Source organism: Monodon monoceros, unplaced genomic scaffold, assembly GCF_005190385.1.
Source record: "Monodon monoceros isolate NGI ecotype Baffin Bay Population unplaced genomic scaffold, NGI_Narwhal_1 Super_Scaffold_9, whole genome shotgun sequence".
Classification (NCBI taxonomy): Eukaryota; Metazoa; Chordata; class Mammalia; order Artiodactyla; family Monodontidae; genus Monodon; species Monodon monoceros.
In genome coordinates, this window is record NW_021703786.1 from 41,230,692 (window position 1) to 41,249,447 (window position 18,756).

Consider the following 18,756-nt stretch of genomic DNA (forward strand, 5'->3'; position numbering starts at 1 on the left):
TGCTTATCTGCCAGCTGAGTGGAAGATGGATGGAGAGGGGGTGAGCGAGAAAGCAGAGAAGGCGGCTGGGGCACTGCTGTAATCACCCCACAAAACGGAGGATGGTCAAAGGGCAGACGCCAGGGCGATCCAGGTGGTGGAAAAGACACAATATGTTGAATAGTCAGATGAAGGGGATAAGAGAAAGAGAAAGTCTAGAATGAGTTCCAGGTGCCTGACTTTAGAATGTAAATTAACAAGCATAGAAGGAAAAAGAGACTTGGGAGAGAAAATGATGAGCTTACGGAATGTGAGATGCCTCAGGGCTCCCAGAAGAGAATTTCAAAGGGTCCAGGCTCGGAAGAGGAGTCTGGGCTGTGGGCACAGCACTGTGGAGGGCAGCACCTCAGGGGAGAAGTGAGGTGGGAAGAGGACCAGTGACAGGGCGCAGACGGGGGAGGGAGGGGCAGAAAGGAGAGCCGGAGGCCCCATGCCTACTCACCCTTCGGTCCTCAGCTCCAAGACCCCACTCCCTGATGGTCGCCCTGACCTCCTCGGTCTGGGTCAGGTTCTGTGTGCTCCCACCTCCCCTGGGCACCCCCCAGCACAGGTTCTACTGCTACCCCTCCAGTGTCTGGCGTGGGGCCTGTCTGGCTGGCAGGTGTATTCAAAAATTACATTTGTTGAGTGAGCTGTACCTTGGACAGCACTTAGGGTTCTCATGCTTGTGTGCCCCCCTCTCTCCAACGGGATTCCACGAATGGAGCCCATGTCATTTGCCTCTTCGTCACTCTAGCAACCAGCACATCCTCTAAGGGACGACATCCTCCATAAATGCGTCCTGATAATGACAGGATGAATGAAGCATTCACTAACCTGCCACTGGCTGGACCAACTTAACCATGAAAATGGAAACATGCACTTTCATTTTCTGAGTTCCCTTATCTGCCAAGTGTTTTGCTTCCTTTTCCCCATCCCTTGAATCGAATCTGAATTTCTTTTTTATGTTATTGCCTGATAAGTATGAAAATATTTGTATTTCAAAGCAGATTTGGAAAAAGATGAAAGTTCTGCAAACAACTCTACGTTCCTCTGGAGTGTCAAACCCACTCCCCAACAATGCACTTCAGTTTACGTGGTTTTATCGATCTTACGTTGTCCCCCCAACAACGCTACGAGATGAACAAGGTAGGAGATACGATCTCACCCTGCACGTGAGGAAGTGGTGGTGTGGGAAGAACCATTCACTGACTTGCCCAGGCTCAGTGAGTGAGATAACGTTTTTCCTAGACTGCAATGACCACAAGAAGAAGATCTGAAGACTGAGATGTTTTCTATTACATACAGTTTTTAAAGATTGCTAGTTCACTTTTTCCGATCATCAAGTTAAAACTCGATTATATCAAATCTGCCTTTTTTCTGAAAAACTGAATGAGTCTTTAAATTCTATAGTGCTTTACAATTTTCAAAAGTTTCACACAGATGTTTTCATTACTTCCTAACACTATGGGATTATATGACCTTCTTGATAAGAACGTCAGCTCCTCTGACGTCTACCTTCACTCTTGCCTTTGAGTCTGCAGATTCAACCTCCTCAGTGGGTTTCGTCACCAGCAAGGTGAGTTCTCGGGAATGTTCTTTGTCTGAGAATGAAAGGGAGCTCTAAGCCCAAGTCTCCCCCGCACAGCGATGACCAGAGCCATGACAGTCTGGCCAGGAATGTCCAAACAAGTCAGCTGACCTTATTTATCTTTTCCAATTTATAAGACATAAAGATATTGAGAGTCATTGAATAAAAAGCTATTTAAAGGGGTCGGTGTGACAATGCCTACCCGCAAACTGATTTAGGTACATCGTACTTTCCATTTATGCTCTTTCTTCTCTTCGAGGCAAAATAAACAATTGGAATTTGTATGAAACAGCCTTAAAATAAGGGAATTCTGTGAACATCACAATTGTCACCGTCACTCCCTTCATGTAGGTGGCATTTGGTCACCACTCAAGCTGGACACTGCTGACAGGGAGAGGGGACACCTCCCACAATTCTGCTGGGACAACGGGTATAAAGCAGGCCCGTCCTGGGTAAGCTGGGAGGACGGGCCCCTTGACTTCAGCCCACATGACGGTCACACTCGTGGCAGAGTGCTGTCCCCGAGCATCTCTGGTCACAGCCCTCACCTGGGACGCACTCACACAGGCAGCTGCTCTCCTCTTTCTTTTCACCATGTCGGTTTAACCCTGGGTCAGGCTGAAGGGCCAGTGAGTCCATTCCCCTCCCCGCTCGTGTCGAGGCCACGCACGCACTCGCCGTGGGTCCCACTGGGAGCTGGTGCTTGGTGTCCTGTCTCTGGCTTGTACCCAGCGATGCCTTTGAAATCCATGATCTGCCGCCGCTACAGAAGTCACTGAGGCCGCTCCTCTAATATCATCCAAGTGCCCCTTCTTTCTTACTTTTTAAGAACTAAGAGGCAGAAGTTTGGTCTCCCTGGAGTGGTGTTTTCTTCTCATGGACAGAGAGACTTTTACAGAGAGTTATGTGCAGCTGTTAGGAACTCAGGGTGTGGAGTCAAGTGGACGAGGCCAAATTTATTCATCGTACTTGGATCCCCAGTTTTCTCACGTGAGTACTGGGAGGAATTTAAAAGCATCTACCTGGGCTTCCCTGGTTGCGCAGTGGTTGGGGGTCCACCTGCCGATGCAGGGGACGCGGGTTCGTGCCCCGGTCCGGGAAGATCCCACACGCCGCGGAGTGGCTGGGCCCGTGAGCCATGGCCGCTGAGCCTGCGCGTCCAGAGCCTGTGCTCCGCAACGGGAGAGGCCACAACAGTGAGAGGCCCGTGTACCACAAAAAACAAAACAAAACAAAAAAAAACATCTACCTCACAGTGCTATAGTGAGACTTAAATATAAATAACGCGTATAATGCTTTTCATTATGATGTAAGTGTGGTTTCACCAGGAAATGTAGAATGACATTTACAGTTCAACCTTATTAACTATGTGAATTTGATATGCTTTTCTTGTGATCTTACCATTTATCCCCATTCTATTTTCTGTAACCCCGACTTTCTTTACATATTTCTCTACTTTACTAATAGCCTTATGAAGCCTCTAATCCTTTCTGGAATAAAGAATAAGTAAGCAATAAGGCACTATTCTCTCTGCCAGCTCTGAACCCTCCCTGTCGTGTTTTTCTAGAAGGGAAGCCACCTAGGAGTGCAGAGAAGGCAGCCAGGCACATGCGAACTGCACCGACAGTGCACACAAGCGAAGAGCCCCTTCAGGGAGCTCCCCCAGGTCCTCAAGAGCTCTGAGAACGACCAGTCCAGGCATGTGCTTCTTTCCTTCAGGACTGCTATATTACTTTAACTCCCTAGAATAGAATTTAGTTCACTTAAACAAAAATTTTCAAAAAAAACTGCAATCACTTGAAAAAGATAATGAAAATAAACGTCTACAGTATGTCTGTCAAGTGGATACAACCAAGCTATGGACAAAGGCTGTCAACAGCAAAACGACCTTTAAGGATTTCTGCCCCAGATTCACGTCACCGCTGCCCATCAATAACGACAGGGATCACAGTTTACCTGCCAAATTGTGACTAAGTCTACAAGGTTGTGCAGATCCATACGGGCCCAGATCAAATGGGACAGTAACCACTAAAAGAGAATTTCAGAGCAAACTGGCTAGGCTTTGGACTTAAGGCCCAGTAGCCGTTATGAATGGGAGAGCCACCAAAGCTGAGAGATAAATGTCAACGGTCGTCTACAAGACTTTCTACTATACCCCTATGGCCACTCATTTATAAAATATCTGTGTAGAAGAAAATAATTTACTGAATTATAGTAAACACTAAATGGCAAGATATTAAGTCTTCAGTTTTAAAACTATGATTCTCAATGCAAGATTTTGCCCCAGACTCATAATAGCTCCTTGTACCTATTTAATAAAATACATCCTAGCTAGAAAAATAAGTCTGAGTCTAGCTTTTTCAGGCCTATAATTTGCCCTCTAGAAGAGCAATTACAGTTTATTATCATAAATGAGATTCTGCCTCGGTCATCTTGCAAACAAAAGATAAGTTACAAGTCTATCAAGACTAATAATCGTACTGTAGCCTCTTCCTTTAACGGAAGGGCACTGCCAACACCAGCCACCAAGGCTGTGATGCTCCTTCCTCCTGGATGTACTGAGAGACTGTGCTTTCCTGGGCGCGAGGAAATGAGCACGCTGGGCGAAGTAAGACGACCTACTAGAAGAATGACGGCCTTTATCTGATGACCATTCCATGCCTAATGGCTGTTTGCTGGGCTTATCCCGTTTCCCTTGGTCCTAAAGGAGTACAATTTCACTGAGGAAAAAAGCCTGGACAGAAATTCCAAACAAGTAGGAACGCACCAGTGATTTCAGCAGTGGCAGGAGCATCGTTTAGCTTTTGAGATGGGTTACAGGGCTTACATGTGCCCTCTAAAACGACTTTACTCAAATCAAAGTGCTTCTGACACTTTCTAAACATAAAGACAGCAGAGAGCTGCATCAGATCTCAAAAAGGGAAATAAACTATCAGTCAGATATGAGATTTCTGTTCTTAGGTGTTTTCATCTGGATCTACTGCCCTTTTCAATATTTAGATTAAGAACTGAATGGCTGAAAGCAGCAAATACTAAAAATTACGTTTACACAGACATCTGACTCATCTGAACTTGTTTCCTTTATTGTTTTGCTTGATATGTATGATTATTTGATCCACAGTGTTACGCCAATGAATCTGAAGCTCCGTGAGGGCTCCGCCGGGACAGGTGGACAGAGGTTTCTCTGACTTAGAACAGTCATGCAGTATGAACCACTGGCCCTTTCTATTCTTCTCGGCCTGTGCTGCTATTAGACTTTAAAAAATATTTTAAAATGCCGGTTTCGAGGCCTCCAGGAAGTAAAATGTTTAATTATTAACCATTAGTGGTATTAAAATATTTATATGCCTTTTAGTTCTACTTAGTTGAATTTGGTGGAGAGGACAGTAAAGGATGCAGTGCTTTACTTGGGGTCTAACAGTGCTCTCAGCTCATCTGAAAACATAAGGATTCAGACATAGCTTGCTGCTGAGACCCTGTATGGATCTGTCTGAAATCACCTGTGTTAATGGAATGTTTTTACCTTTAGCCACTATGAGCAAAACAAGCCCACGTCTCAAAACCGAGTCTAATAAGGAAAACTATTGCGTCAGTTATTCCCACAGCAAAACTGCCCATCTCAGATCCATTCTGAGCTCTGAGCCCTGCATTCTGGTTAGAGTTGGAGAGCACTACATATCCCCCTCCCCGTATGTCCCTTCGCGGGTGGGGTGTTCTTTTCACTTTACAACTCAAGGCAAAATACTGGGAAATGATTCAGGATGGACAAGCAAATGAATGTTTTGTAACATGGAGGAGACTGACATTCATGATTTTACCTGATCTGTCCACGAACCAGAGGTCTGTTCTTTGTCCTATTCATGTTTGAATCAAATGGAACCTCAAAAAACTGCAAAAAGATTGAAAACAAAACAAAACATTAAATACAGTGTGAAACAATTATTCTCTTCTGCTTTAATTCTACAGTTTTTTTTCACAGTACATTTCATTTTAATTTTGATACTACAAACTCATACTCTTGGTACTCTCTAGAGAAAAATTCTCCGGGAGAGACACATTTTAAAAAATATGTGCACTAATTACCAGGAACATGCACAGTTCTACTTTTACCCGCTTTGAAAACCACGTGTTAAACACACAGTTGCATTCCTCAAAGCCAATGTTTCAGGTTTAGAGCATTAGTGCTGTCCACAATTTCAGAACTTTTCACACATCCCAAAGCCTGTGAATCAACCAAGAACCAGATGACCACGGGAAATAGGCTACTAGAGCCAAAGCCAGGTCTGAAGGGAATAAGATGCCAGATGAAACCATACACAAGTGATGAGGTTACGCCGAGACTAAGGCCACATGCCCCTCTGCCTGGGACAGCTCTCCTGTACACCTGAGACCAGGGTATCACACCTGTCGCTGTCTTATGAACACAGCAAAGTGCCCGTGGGGATGGAGACTTAGGTGGCTTCTAGGTCTGAGGCTGCAGGAAATATTTAGTGTCTGGAGCCTTAGTTTCCTCAGCAGCAAATGAGAACAGCTGCTCTCACCTACCGGCGTCGGGCAGTGTGTGACGACACTGCTGCCATGCAGGCCGAGAGCTGCCGCTTCTCCCCCACACCTGCACCCGCCCACAAGACTCCCAGCCCCTCACAAACCCGACCCTTCCTTCAAGACTAAGGTCCGGTTTAATTGAAGCCTGAACCTCTGACCTGATGTGATCCCCTCCTCCTTTCAATCCCCATGGCACCTGCCTGAACCACTTGGAAATGTGGCTGCACCTGAGGTGAAATCGAAATGCTGCAAATACAACAATCACTTGTCAAGAATTACAGAATTTAAAAGGTGATAAGTCTGTTTCTGATTTCACATGATAGCAGTGTCACTCTAGTTGGTAAATGAAAATACAGACTGTCCATTTTTTGGTTCAATCTTTTTTTTTTTAACTTTACTGAGGTCCACTTGATATACAATAAACTGCATGTATTTAAAATATATGATTTGGTTAAGTTTTGACATCTGTACACACCCCCGAAGCTATCACCACACGAAGACACCGCACGCATCCATCTTCCCAAAAGCTCGGTCATGCCCCCTTGCAGTCCCTCTCCCCCACCCTCCTGTCCACACCTCATCCTTAGGCAGACACGGAACTACTCTGTGCCCCTATAGACTATTTGCATTTTCTAGACTTTTACATAAATGGAATCAAATAATATGCCCTCTCTTTGTCTGGATTTTTTTTCACATGGCATAATTATTTTGAGATTCCTCCTATCACTGAGTGTACCAATAGGTCATTCCTTTTTACTGTTAATATTCCATGACATGGTAATACCACAATCTGTACATCCATTCACTTGTTGCATATTTGGGTTGTTTCCGGGTTTTACCTATTACGAAAAAGCTGCGATGAACGTCTGTGTATAAGTCGCTGCAAGAACACATGCTTTTATTTCTCATAGGTAAACACACTGGAGTGAGTCATCGAGGAGATGCATGTTGAAACTACTCAGGAAACTGTTCCACGAGGTGGATTGCCACGTTACCTTCCTGCCACCAGAGTATAAGAGGTCCAGTCCCAGAGCCTCCAAGAACTAAGCTTTGGGTCATCTCTTGTGGCAAGGAACTACAGCCGTCCAAGGACAAAGGGCACGCGGACTGGCCAGCAGAAGAAGGTATTTATAAACACCAGCTACAACCCTGCGACCAGTTGCAGAAACAAGGAATGTAATAGTTCTGAGTATTTTCTCCTTGTTTTACTATAAATATGTTTGTATATATAAACCACATTTTTTATTTGTCTCCCATTCTCCTACCACTGAATATATGCTAGTAATATTTACTCTCATGCCTCAGTATTGAAGTTACACAGGATCAGCTGGAAGAGAAGTGAACATTCCCCCAGAGATGAATAAAGGGACTTTGCCTCCTCTTTCAGGGAGTGGATCAGTGAACTGTTGGTTGTAAGGAGAATTTCATCATGTTCAGTGTACACACAACTTTTTGCTATCGCCTTATCTGGAAGTACGACTGAAGGGTGTATCCGAGCGCCAGGCCGACAACGGCGAGCTGTGATGCGTCTATGCCGCGTTGATTTAGCTCACCGGGAACCGTGCTGCCCGGAACGCCCTCTCCCCACAGCTGTAGCTTAGGGGCAGCCACGGAAGCACACATGAGATCTGGAAGGTGGGAATGCAGGAGCGGCCATGTTTACACTTGCAAAACTGGTGTGAGGTCTGGCTCTACTGCGGCTCACACGTGGCAGCTGGGATCCGTTGGCTCGCCTTGCTGGCCCGGAGCGGCACGGGGCCCGCAGCTGCCCCCCGAGCTTGTCCACGTCTCGTGATCCTGGGCCAAGTCTGTGTGCTGTTCCATGGTCAAGTGCAGGCTCTCCTGCAGGTCAACCTGCATCATCAAAGGTGCAGGCTTGGAAGCAGCAGGAAACAGACTCGTGTTCCAGTCTTTTCTCATGCACTTCTGCTCCTCCTTGCGGATTCCGGGTCACTCCTGCTCTCCTATGCTTTCCTCAGGCCTGGCACCAGGTACAGGGGCAAGAGGCTTACGGGACTGCATCACATCCATGGTCCCACCAGGCCTAATCCCTTATATCTCTCAAGTGGTTCCGACATCCTGATCAAACCTTAACTGATACAGGCCTCTTCTCTAATACTTTCAACAGGGCCGCTGTTTAAAAGTAGTTAACTGTCCAGTATGACCATCTTATGATCTCAATGACAGGCTTCCTGAGATATGTGAATTTCCCATCCTTAATGTTAAAGAGAACTACGCAAATAGGCACTCAATAAATAATTTATTAAATAAACCATCACTGCAAATAAGTATATTTGTAGACTGAACTACATGTTGAAACGATTTACAATTTATAAGTGTTAAAAAATTCTTTGAATGTGTTCAAGTTACACATAATTAAAATGTTCCGTCTGTCACATTCCCTTCCTTCCCCAATATTCAAACACATTCTATAAGTATTTGAACTATTAATTTCACAGGACTAATGAGGATTCCAATTACAAATCACGTTATTTAAATGCTGGTAAGGTGTTATCCAATGTAACACAGAAACTCTTGTATAAATAACTATCTTGGCAGTTCTCAAGTCTGTGTGCGCACACACACACACACACACTTAGTTCAGGAATTCTAATGAATGGTTTCATCTGGATGAAAGAAGATGTTATATTTTCTCTGTTTCTGGCAAGTCAGCCATCCAAAGATGGGGACTGAGGACTAGAGCACAGCAACTGAACTGCAGGGTGCCAAAACTTGGCAGTAGCTTCTGACTCCCACGAACGCTCGAATTTATCAGGACAAGCGACATCTGGGTAGAAATACCAAGCTGACCAAGACTTCTGGTTCATTCCAGCGAGGGCTAGACAATTCCTCCGAGCGCATTATGCTGCTTTACGCTGTTTTTCATGCGTTTCCTATAATGCCTTTCAGTGAGGTTCACTGCTTTGGTTTAGCTATTGAAACCACATTCCCAAAACGTAAAGCGGCGGTGATGCAGATGAGAAATTTAAACATTTTAGAACATATAGCTGGCGTGATAATCTACTCACATTTTTCCCCTGTGCTTTGCAATTTTTTCATAATGTTATTATCATTTCAGTTGGCTCCAACTACGTCCGAAGCAGAGAAGTAAAACTGCTACAACTTGTGTTGAAAATAAAATACAAATGTTGTCTTACCAACCCTTAGAACACACTGTTCGGCCCGCCTTTTCATATACCCTCGCTGCTTCGAATAACACCCCCAGTGATACGCTTCGGTGAACACACTTGGACAGCCGCTCAACCCAGGCCTGTCCTCTCGGGCCCTTCCTTTAGAAGGCTCTAGTCATTAGGTCTCAAATGGCCATGTCACCCAGTACTTTACCCCCCCCCCCCCCCCCCCGGACACAGTGACTGGTTTACTGAGTGGTATCCGATTCAAACAGAGTCTTTCCTTGGGATTTTACAAACCAAAAGCCCAGGAACGTATGTCCTCCCTTCTCTTGGGTTGCCTGTGGCCATGGAACAGGATAAAGGGAAGTGGAGGACAGGCCCAACACTGATTCCTTGGGTCAAGTTACCTCCAAGGCTCCACCTCCGCCCTTTCCAGTTGAAGCCAACACCATATGGGTCCAGACCTCTTAGTTCCAACATCCCAATACAGGAAAGGCTGTAAGAACTTCAAACGTCAGAGCAGTGCATTGCCCAGGAGTGAATAATACTTGCTTTTCCTTCAGAAAACAACTTATTTTCTGTCTATGTTCATTTCCAAAAGAAGTTTTTCTCTCAGTCTCTTTCCCTCATAAAAATCCGTCGTTCTTCTGGAATTCTTTTCATTTAAAATTTCCCCTTTAATCCCGGCTCCCCACCCTACCAGCCTCCACTGGTGACACTCCTCCTAGTTTCTTGCTCCCCAGCTATCCTATGAGCTGTTATATGAGTCAGGCTCTTGGGGCTGCAAATGGTAGAAACACAACCCAAACAGCTCAAAGAAAAAAATGGGGTTTAATTTCTTACTACAGGGCTGTGCCTGCTTTTAGGAATTACTGGGTCCGGTGCCAAATGTGCTGTCATGATTCTGGCTCTTTCCGTCTCTCGCATCTGTCCCGAATACTCCTGCATGCAGGCGCCTTCCAGGAAGCAGGCAAAATGGCACGGGCAGCCCTAGACTCTCATCCTCCTGGTGACCCTAGCAGAAAGTTTATTTCCTGATACCTCCAAAAGAAAAGTCCAGAACAACCATGGCCATGAATCCTCACAGCTAGGTGATGATGCGACTAGGCTGTGACCACGGGGAGGGTGCAGGTGGAGAGACACAGTGATACTGTATCGCCCTCAAATCGTGAGTGTTATTTTCTCGATAGGAAAGGACAATTCTATTACCAGAAGAAAATGGGAAGATGTTAGGCAGACGGATGCAGTGAAATTATTTCTAACTCACTGTAAAGCTAATGGCCCCAAATCATTTCATCTCACGTCATACCTATAAAATAACTTGCCTACATTACTCCTAGTTTAAGTATCTGAAAGGCATTAATCATTATAAACACAGTAAATAATTTATATTAATCTTTGTCTCATAATCAGTTTGGGGATCAAGAGCTCTGTCTATTTAATAGAGTAGTAAATGGATTACTTTTTCCTCCTTGTAATCACATGAAGATACGGGTCACTATTACACCAACGGGTAAATATTTATTAGATTCCTAGTATCAGATTTGTGCTTTTCTATTATACCATGCTTTTATATTAGTAGATAATTATTATTACTCCAGAGAGATGCTGCTCAGATATAAAATATACTTATTAGCCCTTCTAACAGATAACAACGTACTTACGACACTACTGAATTTTGTAAGCTAAAATGACACAGACACCAAAAGCAGGTCGAAATGTAACTTGGCCCTAGTGATGAACTTCCTATTCCTATTTTGATTAATTACACGCTATGCAAAAAGTAGATGTGTTCTAGAGATGTCTGCAAGTCAGGCTCAGGAAATATTGACTTTGATAACGAGGTGCAACTTTTTCTTCCCCTATGCTAAATAATGGGGGCAACGTTCTTCTAAAGGCTCAAAGGAAAAACAAACGTGTGAACCCTGTCGGAGTTTGTTTTTCCATCCATCTTCTCAAAGCTGTCAACAAGTGTTTGTCATTCCAGTATGGCTCACAGCCTCCCAGGTCCAAGATAATGTCTCAATCGGTCTCAGACCAAGTTAAAAGGGATGTTAACAAAAATAAATAAATAAAGCACCGGGAGAGGCACCTTATCTAGCAGGGTTCCACATACCATTACTTTCAGCTTACAAATCAGTTAAGATACGCGGTCAGCCATGGCTCTTTGGTTGTTACCAGTGTTCCATTGCCATACCAAGAATAAACAAATTAAGCGAGACTCGCTGTTCCCATTGATTTTTCCCCACGAGGTATTTGAAATAAGGTGTGTACGTGCTCACGTGGTGCTGGGGTAATGTTCCCCTCCAAACATGCTACTCAGGCCGTCGCTCATTAAGCTGTATTTTAAGGCTTCGCCCTAAAAGGTCACCCAGCACTTATCAGAGGCCTGAAGTACCATATCCTATAAGTAAAAGAAAACTCAGAAAGTTGCACTGGTTTTGACGAGCTTCAGAAATGGTGTTATAGGTCACCCTTTCTCCTCCCAGAGGGAACTCAATTTGTAACACTGCTTTCTGAAAAGAGATGGAAGGAAAACACAGCAAAATATTTACAAGATCTGGGTAGAGAGATGTGGGGTGAGTATTCTTTTTGTATTTTATAATTGTCTATAAAGACCATGTATGTTCTACTTAGGAAAAAGAAAAAGTAATAAAAATTTTTACCTAAATGATACAAATATAAAATCTGGACAGACCTTCGTTAGGTTAACTAATAAAGAATAACTAAACTTATCTAGTAGAAAGCCAATATCAATGGAGCCTTAGTCAATTAGAATCCTTTTTTTCCCCCAGAAAGAACCACAGGATAAAATGTTGATCCTAAATATTTCTCAAGGACACCCATTTCCCTCCATCCTCGGTGCCGCTCCTTTAACTCAGGCGACCATTTTATTTTGCCTAGATTACAGCAGCCTCCCCACACTTCCTATCTGCATTACGGATTACCCCTACCAATTTCTCACACAGCAGCCAACACGATCTTTTCAGGTACAGACCTGATCATGTTAGTTCCCAGCCTAAAACTCTCCACGGCTACCTGCTGCCCAGGGAATAAAGTCCAGGCACTCACGTGGCACAGAAAGCCCTTCACAGAAGCTCTGGCCCCTTTACCTCCCAGGGCCTCACCTTCTCTCGCCCTGACTGCTCCCCTCTACGGGTCGGAACCTCCTGTCAGGTCCTCAGGGGCAGTCTGCCCTGCCCGCAGGGACCCTTCGCGGTGCTGTGCCACATCCGTCATTAGCGCAGAGCTGACTTGCTGGTGTGCCCTACATTCTGCTTCTCGTGTGTGCCTCAGCAGTGGAGCTCTGCCCGAACAACCACCGACAGGGCAAGAGGGTTCACTTCAAGTTCAGAGTCACCAGTTTCAAAGGGGGCTTGTAGCACTCCCTGGCGAGCCCCCTGGACCTCTCTAGCCCACTGGCTCTGTTCCCCTTCACGGGAGGGTGGGGGGCGAGTTCAATCTGGTCCGCTCTCAACTGATGGGTGCAGCCTCCTCCTTCCCTCCACCTGGGCTGGCGACCCTGTTCCCTCCCACCTCCTATGAAACCTAGTCCATCAAGCACCCCTTTTCTCCACAGAATGGTGTCTTTTAGCTGGATCTTTCCCACCCCTACCTCAACATGCTTAGTTTTCCCCCAAGCCCACACGTCTCCCCGTGTCGTCAGCGGACTTGAGCACAAGGTTAGCATTTAGAAAAGAGAGGACGTGGTCTCTGCTCCTACCGCACATGAAGTTCGGGCCCCTAATCTTAGCCAGCACGGTCAACAGCAGGAGGTGTCCGGGGCGAGGTTAAGAACCCTCCAGAGATCTCGCAATAAGCTCCAAGGGATTTCTATTCTAACAGCTGCCAAGGACCATAATTCCATCTTTGCAAAAATCATTTTTAAAACAGGTCATTCTGAAGGCCAGTTTTGAAGAACAATAAGTAAATGCATTAAAGTCCACTAAAGGCGAGTAATATGAACAGACTATTTAGATTGCGAATTTTTTTTTTTAAACCCAACTTTTTAAAACTTGGGTCTCACAGATTAAAGGAACCTTTCCTCAACTAGTGCTACTTCATCCTAATCTAATGGGAACAAAAGACTAGCAAATTAATAAAGTCTTGTGGATCCCTCCACAACTATAAAAAAACAGGCATGCTTACTGAAACCATTAATGGTGATAAACTATCAATAATATGACAAGTCTGACCTCTGAAACAGTTCCCTAAAATACTACAAAGAGCTTAAATGCCACCATTAAAAAAAAAAATAGAACATGAACATTTTAAAAGGCAAGAAATAAGTAAAATCACCTTTATCTAGGATCCATGGCAGAAGAACGAAACGATACTCGAAAAGAAAAGGTTATATCACAAGGTGAGCAGTAAAACTGGCAAATCTACAGAGATTCAGCTGCTGCTCTGATACACATCTGGTCCCATCGGGGCAGGGGTGGGAGCTACAGAAATCATTAAGCCATCGGAGATGTTCCAAACAAAGAAACTGTAAAATTCTTAACTATAAAGCAAAGGAAACACACTTAATCCCTCAGGGGTTGCAGTATGTATTTCAACTGGGTGATGCCCTCCCTCGTGAGGACACGTCGATACACCAAAACCTGGAGTAACACAAAACCTCCCCTGTCTGCATGTGGCCCGGAGCCAGCCTGCGCCGGCACCCCGGCCCCTGTTGGTTTAATCGTCGCGTTACTCTACACACCCAGGAGGGGGCGGCAGAGAGGAGGAGGCTGGGGGAATCGGGGGAAAAATGTGTCTCACTCATTCTGCCGATCAGAGAATAAATACCTTAAAAATATAGTTACGCAGGCCTTCTGTAAATGTTCAATAACGTGTTGGAAGATTAACACATTTCTTCTAAGATTACGGTTTATTTTTGAACTTCAGATCCTATACGGCTGCAAAGGGAAATGATTCGTCTTCTGAGGAGACACCAACTACCTACTACTTACTATGTTACCTTAAGCAAAGTGACTCGAAACCGCTCTTCAATGACCCCATTCCCTTCTGTCTCTGAGATTCTGTGATGGGGGTACAATTATAGTGCATTTTAACTTTAATAAAGTTTTTCTGCTGCCTATTTTCCCCTACAATCCTCAAACAGTCTCTTACCGATTACCTAAAATTATTTTTAAATAACCTTTTGAAAGTCTTCGTGCTGAAAGCAGGTATATTACAAAATGAGCTTCTTTAGGAACTTAAGTGAAAAAGAAAAAAACTGGAATGGTGAATAAAAACAATGACTATTACATCAAAATAATAAATAAATAATAATGGAAATAATACTTGAATCAAAAAATAAAATAGCACATAAAATATATTGGGGCATTTTCAAAGGCTGAAGAAGGGAACACAGGTGTTATATAAGTAGTCATTAAGTGGAATACTTCCGACAGCCTTTTATAATTGTTTCTGTTCCTATATTCCCACTGCTTTCCTTTCAACCTGATTACTGGACATGCCTTGATTCTGTGTCTGATATATTCAGAATATGTATCTAAGCATAGAATTGGGCCTACAGAGAAGGACCTACAGTTCCTTCACTGAAACACAGGAAACGGCGGAAAATTCTTTTGGTAGGGCAAGACATATGTCATGGGCAAGGGAAGGATACTGGGAAATTTCCCAGAACTGAGAAAAGTTTAAGTATATAACTTCTTTCCTGAGAAGCCAAACAAAAACCCGTGACACGTTATAAGCATGGTTACCGTGTTCTGAGAGTGTAACACGTGCATTGACCACCTTACAGAACGATGCTGAAATAACACAGTGGTTGATCCATGGAAGAAAAGCTTTCCATCCACACACAAAATATTTTCAGTCTTCCTGTTAAAAGCAAACCGGGAAGAAATGTTTCCTTTTCTAAGATATGTGGATAAAAACTCCAAATTACTTGGAGTTTCTAGGAGAGAAAAGATATAATAGGGTTCTGACGTCCACTTTGAGTTTTTCAATGGGAATTTTTTTTAAGTTTTAAATTTAATTAATTAAAAATGGCATAAAGAGAACTTAAATATTTCCAACTTTTCTGTCAAATATCAATATAATCCCAGAAAACAGGCAAACATTTAAAAATGCCCATGAATTACAGTAATTGATATGCGACTGTGAACTTACTAGTATGATCATGCAGCTTAGGTGAATGGCTAAGCTATTTATTTGGTCATCAAATCCCAATACTTAAAGAATTGCAACCGATTACATGTCCATGTAGTTTCTGTCAGCATCACAGTTTTTTGCCTCAGAGGCAATTCTTAGAATATATACGATTTTCTGTGTTTGCACAACTATCCGTGTAAAGTAGCAATCTAGTTTTCTAATAAATATGAGTTAAACGGACAGCATTAATGTCTTAATGAAATACTTCCAAACAGAAAAGGTTTTAATTTTAACGACCACCTTTCTTACCAGTTTTTTTTAATTTTTATTTGTTTTAATTTTAATTTCTTTGGCTGCGCCTCACGGCTTGCAGGATCTCAGTTCCCCGACCAGTGATCAAACCCGAGCCCCCAGCAGTGGAAGCCCGGTGTCCTAACCACTGGACCACCAGGGAATTCCCCTCCAGTTTCCTTTTAAATACACGCTAATGGGAGGGCAGGCTTTCTAAGAGATGCAAGTACTCCCTTTCTTACTGTTGGTGACAGGAGACAGTGAAAACAGCAGAAAGAAGCCTCCACACTGAGGATGGGTAAAAAAGCAAATGAGGAGGAGCTGGCACCAGGTTAAACTCTAAACGGTACCCAGAGTCAGGTTTTACAGACAAAACATGTAAGAACTGATTTGAGTGCACGTCTAGTCAGAGATTTTACTTTAGAAATACCAAGTGGACCACCGTTCTCCTATATTTAAAAAAAGCCTTCCAGGGGCTTCCCTGGTGGCACAGCGGTTGAGAGTCCGCCTGCCGATGCAGGGGACACGGGTTCGTGCCCCGGTCCGGGAAGATCCCACATGCCACGGAGTGGCTGGGCTGGTGAGCCATGGCCGCTGAGCCTGCGCGTCCGGAGCCTGTGCTCCGCAACGGGAGAGGCCACGACAGTGAGAGGCCCGCGTACCGCAAAAAAAAAAAAAAAAAAAAAAAAGCCTTCCAGATCATGTACTAGTCTCTCTTCTGTGAAGCAGAGAAACCCTGAATTTATGTGCCAGGAAAACAGTAAGTAACTACCACTCCCACAAGCAGCCACAGCAAACAGAAAGGCAAATAGACTTTTATAATTAAATCTGTAATGATGAAAAGCAATGTTGTGTAATGAATGTCTTTATAAAAACACAGTCTGCCGAACTACCTAACCATTAAGACATTTATTTCGGTTTATCCGTTGACAGTGACTTTTATTCCATAACGACACGTCACTAAAATACTTCTCATTCTTTAAAAGACAGTCTTTACAGGTATAATACAAATTAATAAGACAAGTCACACTGGGAAGAGGGGGTTGGGACTTTGTCAACTGATCTTTAACAGATAAATTAGCACTATAACTTATAATTAGGCTTAAAAATCCCAGACAATATCCACATATGAATTCTTGAAAGAATATATGAGGAACAGCAATAAAGCAGAGTCTAGTTTATACTAGTATAATTTTTCAAAATGACAGCTCTTATAAATATATTTGAGAGGATGTGTACCTTAAAAATATATGAGAATATATACCTCATTTTATTTATCATTTATCATAATGTGATGACTTAAAAATTAATTCTATTAAAAGTTTTTTTAAAAAGAAAACTACCACCACAAATCAAGATTTTGAAAGCTATGCAACCAAGAAATCAGATGTAACATTGCAATTAAATGAACAGGCTCGCTGAAGATCTACTGACCACATATATTACATGATATTTAATAATCTAAATTTTGTATTGCTTCATAACAAGTCAATGAGATTACTATTAAGGATATAAAACGCCTGAAATTAAAAACAAAAACAGGAATATGAAAATAAGAATATATTATTTCAATATCATTTACAAAAGAAAGAGAAAATGTTCTTATGAAGGGCAGTAAGGAACTCTAAATTTAATGAGTTTAGTTCGTTTCTAATAAATTCCACTTCTGGAACTACATATCAAGGAAACGATATAGAAGTATAGGAGAAAACTACATGATAAAAATTTAAAACGTCTGCTGCAGGGTTGCTTTTAACAAATAAACACTGGAAGAGCACTAAAGGAACGGTTACAATGTGGTAAGACACCTTGATGGAACATCAGGCAGTCATTAAAGATGATAATTAAGACTCTAATAATCTGGGAAAATGCTTCAAACACTAATAATATAGTTTATAGTTTATAATTTGTTCAGAGTGGTGGGTCTATGAATTTTTGCTCTCTTTTCCAATTTTGTTTTATTATAATAATGAGAAAAATAATAAGCACAAAGAGTAAATTAAACAGATGTGGCTACATTTAAAGAAAGATTTGCAGATGGTTTGGGAGTATTTTTAAAAATTAAATGTTACATTACATTTTCCAAACCACATTAAATCTTTTAGGTTTTCCAAAACACATTAGAAATGTAAAAGTTTCATCACAAACGCTTTTGAAGGTTAGTTTGAAGGAGAAAGGCCCTTATAAACACGGCAGGTCAAGCAGACTTAAGAGAAGAGGCTTCTTTTAGAAAAGGTTTCTTCACTTTTAAGAAGTCCTCAAACCTATATTTTCCATAGGTTCATTTGTTTATTCATGGCTGTAGCTCGCTAAGGCCATATTTCTCAGAAGTTTTGTTTTATTTTTACTATTATAGCATACTCTGATTTGCTCAAGAATTTACAGACATTTATTAGTCCAGAAAGCTTACGACTACCAGCTGAAACCATTTCTGATACTAAATATTGGAGGTGACAGTGGGATTCTCCCACGTAGAAGGCCTCAAGTGTGCACATCTGTAGTTTTCCCACTTTGAGCTGTGATGCTGATGAGCAAAATACCTACGTTTGCAATCACTATGCAATTTTATTTTATTTTACTGCTAAAAAATCCACTGACTTAGACATTACAAAAATATAAAGCTAGGTTATTTCATTTGAAACTGTCTTATGAAAGCTTAAATAATAAAATTGTAAAACCTTTTATTTTGATCAGCTTTTTACTTGAAAGACAGTGCACATTCTCAGCTATGGATTTAGTAACGAAGGAAATATATTTCCCATGAGGTGACCAGCAAATCTGCTATGCATAAAATAATTGATGGATCCTGACTAATAGTGTGAGGGTTCATTCAAATGTTAGCTTCTCACGATAACCAGTCACAACTTGAAGCAGGTGAAAATCTATAGTTAGTTTCATGACTAAATGAATGTAACGGACAAGCAAACACGGAAGAGCAATGGGAAAATGCCTTCTTAATACTGATGAGGCTACAGCAATGCACTGACTTATTCTGAACAAATCAGGAATAAGTACCGCTATTAGCTATTACTCACCGAGGGTTTACTATTCCCACGCCTGGGCTCAGTGTTTTGT

General features: G+C 42.6%; 1 protein-coding gene across 1 annotated transcript in view; it reads right to left on the reverse strand.

Moving 5' to 3' along the window:
* LOC114888822 (protoheme IX farnesyltransferase, mitochondrial) overlaps window positions 1–18,756 on the reverse strand; it is a 110,679-nt gene that overhangs the window by 29,008 nt on the left and 62,915 nt on the right. The window contains exon 5 of the mRNA XM_029211380.1: window positions 5,428–5,498. Within this exon, the coding sequence (XP_029067213.1) occupies window positions 5,428–5,498 (71 nt within the window). The remainder of the gene's footprint in view (window positions 1–5,427; window positions 5,499–18,756) is intronic.